The sequence below is a fragment of the Parasteatoda tepidariorum genome, chromosome 6 (assembly GCF_043381705.1).
Source record: "Parasteatoda tepidariorum isolate YZ-2023 chromosome 6, CAS_Ptep_4.0, whole genome shotgun sequence".
In the NCBI taxonomy this organism is placed as follows: Eukaryota; Metazoa; Arthropoda; class Arachnida; order Araneae; family Theridiidae; genus Parasteatoda; species Parasteatoda tepidariorum.
In genome coordinates, this window is record NC_092209.1 from 58726206 (window position 1) to 58734040 (window position 7835).

The 7835-nt window shown below is 30.7% G+C and overlaps 1 protein-coding gene across 1 annotated transcript in view; it reads right to left on the reverse strand.

Annotated features, from left to right (window-relative positions):
• Window positions 1-775: 775 nt before the first annotated feature.
• The window catches only part of LOC107449075 (deoxyribonuclease-2-beta), a 20615-nt gene continuing 13555 nt past the window's right edge, over window positions 776-7835 (reverse strand). Inside the window, exons 7-8 of the mRNA XM_071181802.1 lie at window positions 5336-5595; window positions 776-1173 (exon numbers count right to left, since the gene is read on the reverse strand). Coding sequence (XP_071037903.1) covers window positions 1069-1173; window positions 5336-5595 — 365 coding nt within the window. The 3' untranslated portion in view covers window positions 776-1068. The remainder of the gene's footprint in view (window positions 1174-5335; window positions 5596-7835) is intronic.

Here is a 7835-nt window from a genome sequence, read left to right on the forward strand (position 1 = left end):
TATTTATTGTAACACAACGAATTTTTTTTTGTCCGAAAACACCTTAGATATTAATTTTTCCGAGAGAACACCTTTCTCGTTGTAATTACTGGACTAATATGAATGGATTATTAATGATATATATATATATATANTATATATATATATATATAAGAATAATTAGCAAAAAATTAGAAAGAAATAACTAGAATGGTTGAATAACTTATAACAAAGTGAAATGATAATACTCACTTTTATCGAAATAAATGCACTTAACTTAATTGAAATAATATGAAGGAAAATGATACACAGAAAAAAATAGCAATAAATATATTACTTATTTTCATCTCAGAAGCTTCCTTTTTTTTTCATTTCCCACTGATAGTAAACATTTCTAACTAGTCCTCTCTGAGATTTTCTAAACGAAACTGATGGCATTAAACCACATGGGAAAAAGAGCTAATTGCATTCACACAAAATTTTTATTTTTTAAATATCACATCTTTTGCACAATGCATAGTTGATATTCATTAGATTTATTTTCATTTAGAAACAAAAGTTGATCAATTTGGTTAATCATTTTAAAAATGTTTTCTTTTCCAAAAAAAAGGTAAATAATGCGTTCAGTGCAATAGCAAGGCAAGTACAGAATTCCAAATTATTACTCAAAGCAAAGTTAAAATTCAAAACTCAATGAGTTTACACGGCATATAATTCATATATATGATATATTATTGATATTTATTATATTAATATTCGTTAAAGAAAAAAACATAAGTTAGTCACAAAAAATTGGTTCCAATCACTTTAAATTATTTTATTTCTTATTTTGTTTCAATAACAGCAAATAAAGGGCTCGGTGCAGTAACAAGGTAAGCAAAGATGTTATTGTACAGAGCAATTCAGATGCAATGATATATTTATCCTACGAGACAAATGACAAATATTTCTTCAATCCAATTATGATATGCAGATCTCTGAGTTCAACACATTTTATTAGCACTTATAAACATGATTCAAGATTCAGTAATATTTTTTAATATAATGATAGTTAAATGAAATCAGCTTATTCTTTAATAACATTAATATTCAGATGGGACATTGATCAGTTTCAGCAATGATATTTTTAAAAGCATTCGAAGCATATGAAGATTTAAAGCAAAGAGCACCACCACCTCTTCTCTGCTGAGATGCCTACAAATAAAATATTGATATTAATATTTCATAAAGATTAATTGTAATCTAAATCTATATGGATATAATTAAACGAATTTGTTTTTCATTGATTTAGACTATTAATAAAACTGGGGGGGGGGATTTTATTGCATTTATACAAATACTTTATCTTTTTATCAAATACTTTATCTTTATACTATACCTAATTCGTGTGTGTGGATTTTAACTTTCAAATTAGTCTTGTTTCTAAAACTACAGCTATTTTTTATTGAGATATACAGTACGCAAAAAAAGCAGACCACCCTGATTAACTTTTAATCTAATTATTACCTCTTCACGTTCTAGGATTCCATCTTAATGGCTCGAGGTAATGACCTTAAATATGCTAATTAATAAGTGCATACAATATTTTAAGTCACGAAACCAGGCACAAAAACGTACTTGCTATGAATAAACAAACATACCTTTTTTTCCACAGATTCAGATTTCTGAAATTTCTGATTTCCCAAAAATACGGGGGTAGCCGCAATCTGGGATATATGGTCCCTATACGAGGGTTGCTATTTATATTTCTGGCCGTGGCAACAGTAAGTGTTGCTAGGCGACCGCAGACGATTTTAATCGAAAGTTTGATATTTTTAAACATAAATTCAGCAGACGATTTACCATTTTAGCTTCATTTGAGTTGTTGACAGTAAATTGAAAAGTTCTTCTCTTTCAAAAAATGGAATTGAATCGTGAACATTTTCGTAGCATTATTTTTCCTAACTTTCGACGCGGATTGTCAAGACAAGAATGCTTCGGTGAACTTAATTCTTTATTCAGCGATAAAGCGCCATCCTACAGCACTGTAAAAAATTGGTATAACGAATTTAATCGTGGTCGATGTTCGATCCAGGACGAATCCCGTGCAGGTCGTCCAAAATACGTTGCTGTGCCAGAAAAGATCGATGCTGTGCGTGAACTGATAAAGCAAGATCGTCATGTGACATACTGTGAGATAGAGGCGTTTTTGGACATTAGTATGACTAGCATCAATAAAATATTGCATGAACATTTGAGCGTAAAAAAAATTTGTTCGCGTTGGATCCCGCATAATCTGACAAACGCTCAAAAAAAGGCTCGTGTCGATTGGTGCAAGGAAATGTTGGAAAAATACGTTCAAGGTACATACATCAAAGGCTGTGTATAACATCTATACAGGTGACGAATCATGGATCTATGCATATGAGCCGGAAATAAAACAGCAATCAACTATATGGGTCTTCCAAGACGAGGCAAAACTAATAAAAGTTGTTCGAGGAAGAAGCACATCGAAACAAATGATTGCCTGTTTCTTCGGCATTAACGGTCATGTGGCAACAGTGGCGTTAGAGCAACGCAAGACGGTCAGTTCTGAATGGTAGACGACCATTTGTTTGCCAGAAGTCATCGGAGAAATTCGAAAAAAGCAGAAGAACAGGCGAATCATTCTTCATCATGACAATGCGAGCTCTCACACATCGACTCAAACAAAGGCATTTCTGACGGAGCGAAAGATCGAACTGATGGGTCATCCGCCGTACAGCCCTGATTTGGCACCCAATGACTTCTTCTTATTCCCACACATCAAAAATAAATTACGTGGACAACGATTTTCGATCCCCGAAGAAGCGTTTGATGCATTCAAAACGCATGTTTTGGAGTTACCTCAATCGGACTGGAAAAAGTGCTTTGAAAATTGGTTCAAACGCATGCAAAAGTGTATTGATCATCATGGAGAATATTTTGAAAAACAATAAAACCAATTTCGATCCTACATATTTGTTTTTTCATTATTAGGCCAGAAATATAAATAGCAACCCTCGTATTATGGTCAGGAGAGCTCTCCAGAAATCCTTAATTTTAATTTTACTTTTTGCGTATTTCGCTATATCTCAAGAACTTTTTAAACAAATTTAAAAAAATTTGCCCTCAATTATAAAACTCGTTTATCCAAAATAATTTCTTGTAAAATAAAACTTTTAGTAACTATTTATTATTTTTTCATTATTTCATTAAATAATGGGCAAAAAAACTTTTATTGTGAGGTACAATTTTTTTAGCATCGTTTTAGGGAATTTTATTTTACAAGGCAAAATAAAAACTTTGAGCGAAGTCGGTTGAATAGTTTCTGAGAAATCGGATTTTAAATATCTGAAATTTTTGAAATTCAATTTCTCCTGAACTACTCAACCGATTTTGCTCAATTTTTTTATTTTGTCATGTATAATTACATTCTTTAAAAATGAGGCAAAAATTTTTATAGATTACAATTTATTTGTATAGAGTTGGAGCACATCATCAGGATTAAAATTGCATAGGAATCCATGCCAAAAAAGATCGTCGTATTCGACTAGGATCGCTACCCTACATTGAAATGTTCAGAAGCGCGCGAAGAAACAGTTAGTAATATAGAAGCACCCCAAGCCGCTTAGAGTGACATTTTCAGACAAGGGTTCCTCTGAAATTTTAATCCTGATGGTGCGTCCTAACTCCTCTAGAAGTTGAATTTACGTGGCCCTCTGTTATACATAACACTTTTAACCTATACATTTAGTTAAAACATAGACTTAAAATGCTATTTATAAAAAAAATAGCTGTAACAATTTTTTAATAAATAGCTTAGAATGGTTTTAACATATTGTTTAAAATAGTAATAGTTTTAAAATAGTAAAATAGTTTTCAAAGATAAACTAAATTTAGATTTGAAATCCCCTCTCTAGAATTCGGCAAGATACAGTATTTGTATAAATGCAAAAAAATTTCTCCCCAGTGTAATTGGTAAAATTATAGAATTTAAGATGACAAAACTTGGAAATTTAATTGGCCCCCTAATATATTATTTAGCGATAACATTTTAAACGAGATGTCGTGTTTACGTTACAGCTAGTAGGCTTGGTTCATTATCACGCTGAGCCAATATATCGAAGCAATGCAAAACAGTTAAAAAATATATGAAATTATGAATATTAAAAATTACATAAGGAAAAAAGCCGATACATCAACTAAAATATATTTTGAGCGTAAATAAATTAATTAACAAATAATTAAATAAGACTGTCACTTTTCTTCTTGACATAAGCAACAATTTGCAAGACGGTCTCTAAAATAAAATAGGCATATGTTACGAGCTACAAACTTTTTAAACGCGTTTTTTTTTAAAAATTTATAAAAAGACATGAATACTTAAAAGTTATTTTAAATATTAGTTTTTTCTGGTGTCCAAAACATAATTCCTTTGAGCTAATACGATTTATTTTTTGAACTTTGAAAAAGTTTCATGATAGGGTGAACGGTTTTTTTCTCCAGCTCATGACGCATGAAAATAATCAATATATCTGTTATATGCGTGCCTGATATATCTTAGTACCACTTAGCACTAAATGTGAATTCATAAAAAGATTCTTATTCGGATTCATAAAAACAACGGTGAAAGTGATGAATCTGGTGCGGCTTGGGTTGAGCTGCATACCTTAGAGCTTTAACTGTATGTAAAATCTTCCATTTGCTTTTCTGTTTTTTCTTTTTTCTTCCTTCTTTTTTTGGAAAATTTCGCTTAAGTTTTTCTTTTTTTTTTGTAATTTTAAGAAGATAAAATATCAAAAAAATAAAAGGGGCTCCTAATTGTAAAATTTTACCAAAAAACCTATGTGAAATTTTAATGGTACCTCAATCTAGGAATCACCTAATTTCTTAAAGTACTCGATAAAAGTTGCTCATTTAATCATTTTGCACAGGACTTTCACTCCAATTGATTAGCCCTATATACCTTAAAAAGTTTTTTTTCTTCTTAAATTGTTTTTACAATTTTTTAAATTATTATATTTATTTTCAACTTGACAGAAGCCTTAATGAACATTGAAAAACAAAATTTAGTAGCAGCTAAAAATATTTTCTTCCTTTTACGCCATTCCATGTTGATAGCAGATAAACAGTAACATGAATCATGTTGTTAATTGAACATATAATTTTTCTATGTTGTTTAAAAGTTCTATTGAGACTGTACCAGTTATTTTTTAAAAAGAGATTCAAAATAAAGTTTTCAGTCATACCTCTAAATTACTCCTCGTAACTCTAAAAATGCTGATACATAAATTCTGTAGAATGCTATTCACAATGAATTAGATGACATGAATAGTTTTAATCATCAAAAACATACCATTCTATTCATATCAGCCATGCAAACCCAGTTGTTTCCACGCTCAATAGAAACCGCCCATTTACTGTGATCTTCTGTAGATTTGAAATAAATGTTCTTATTTTTCCCTCTATCATTAGCAGTCATGTTGATAGCCACAATATCAATGATTTTGTAATCAGTTTGGCATGCTGGTTTCAAATTCGTTCCTGCTCCACGGCGCCATGTTTCAGCATATAAAGATGACTTTATACCAGGTGCAATGATATCACTATATAAATCTGCAAAATAATTACAGCATTAACCAGTAATATATATTCAGAATTTTCGGCTATTCTAAGAACAGCTTATTGAATGACTTATATTGAAGCAGTGATAAGTCCCAACTGCAAATGAATTTTGTACCATACGTTAAGCATAGCTGCCAACTCTTCCGGTTTTCCGGGAAGATTTTATTTCCATATTTAAAGTGGTAGCGAAATTCATGTTATTCCGCTAAATTTTTTAAATTATAATAATAATTATAAATGAGTTTGACAACCACCACATATAAATAATTGCAACAAATATATAAAAGCATATTAGTCCTTACGATAGCGAATTTCAACCCGATTAAAATACAAATATATTTTTGAGGAAGATAGTTTTTCGGTAATTGTTTTACTACCACTTGAAAAATCTGTTCTCGAAAAGAGTGAATGTTGGCAGGTATGGTTAAGTAATAGTGTTAAAAAAATTAGAAAAAATAAAATAAATAAATTAAGATGGGGCGCCACAAGTTCGATACAAAATAGTAAGCTACATCAAAATGGAAGTAATATGTAGAACTAAAGTATTTGTTGAAAGTTCTACAAATAATATCTATTTAAATACTATTGAATCGAAACAATGACCGTTAACGCAAAAGTATCTTAAACGCAACAAAATGTCTACAAAAAAAGCAGACACTGTATAGTTTTCTTTACCTCCATTAAACAAGCTATATACAAGTAAGAAGGGATCAGGGCAAAAAGACAAATGCCAAACACTTTAAGAACTTTCAAGCAAATTTATGTATACTTCTGAGTTTCGAACAACAAAAAATCAATATTTAGAGCAACAATTTTTTGTCACATTGAAAAATATAAGAGACGATTTTAAAAAGAGGCACAATTTACATTCAGTACAAAAATAGAATTTATAAGCATTCAATTCTATTCTTATATTTTGCCGACCGTCCTATGTAAGGTTCAGGGAGCTGACCTTGTATCAGAAAAGTTATGGGTTCGAATCACGGGAAAGGAATGGATGTTCGTTCTTTCTCTATATCTGTCCTTACTATGGGAGCAACGTTGGCCCACCTAATATGGTGCCCCTTAAAAAGTGGCCAACAAATCTGCCCTGGGGAATGATATCGGGGCGATATCATTCCCCAGGCGGGCATTGGGAAAAAAATTCATATATTCTAATAATTACATTTTGATTTACATGCGTTTTAATACTGTATATTATATTTGAAGCAAACAATTCATGGAATTTTCCTATATACATAATTGGGTACTTACAACTCGAGACGAAGTGATTATGCCTATAACATGTGACTTAAATCAGATTTAATTGGATACCTGCAAATGACGTGACGCATGTGTGTCTAACCTGAAATGTCGCGAAATAAACTCTTAAAATTCATTTTAAAATTATTATTATTATTATTACAATTTTTCTACGATTTGAGGAACATTTTAATAGTCTATAATAGGTCAGATTTGAGTGCTCAGGAAAGTAAGGAGTTGAGGACAAACTTTTAGACTACAATTTCCTCAGCTCTGATTAAAAATATAACTCTGAACTAAAAATGCTCTAACAAAACTAAAATACAGCCCTCTAAATAATTATGTTACCTGCGTAAAAAATTACAAGCATAATTAAAACAAAAAATAGAAACTTTTATTGGTTTATATAAACGATCCGTTCTTAAACTTTTATTCCTGTCCAACTTATCCCTTACGAAAATTTAAGGTATATTTAAGGTTGATTTGAGGTATTTTTGAGGTATTAAGGTTGATTTGAGGTATATTTGAGGTATATTTAAGGTTGCAGAGAAAACAGCAATAAAAATTATACCTCGTAAAAGTTGTAATTAAGGTGTACGAGGTTGTTTTATATACACTTCAGCTTATTTTGAGGCTGTTTAAAATTCACTTCAAATCAACCAGACTGATAAGGTGATTTTTAAGGTACACCAGGTTTATTTTCTTACTCTTGTAACAAAAGAGGTATTTTTGAGGTATAAAAATTTTTACCTTGCTTCAACTAAGGAGAGTGAGGTATTTATTGAGGTATATGGAGTCATTTTATTTACACCTAAGCTTATTTTGAGGTTGTTTTAAATCCACTTCGTATCAACCAGACTGATAAGGTGATTTTTAAGGTATACCAGGTTGTTTTTCTAACACTTGTAACAAAAGAGGTATTTATGAGGTATAAAAAAATTAACTTTATTTCAACTAAAGAGAGTGAGGTATTTATTGAGGTATATGAA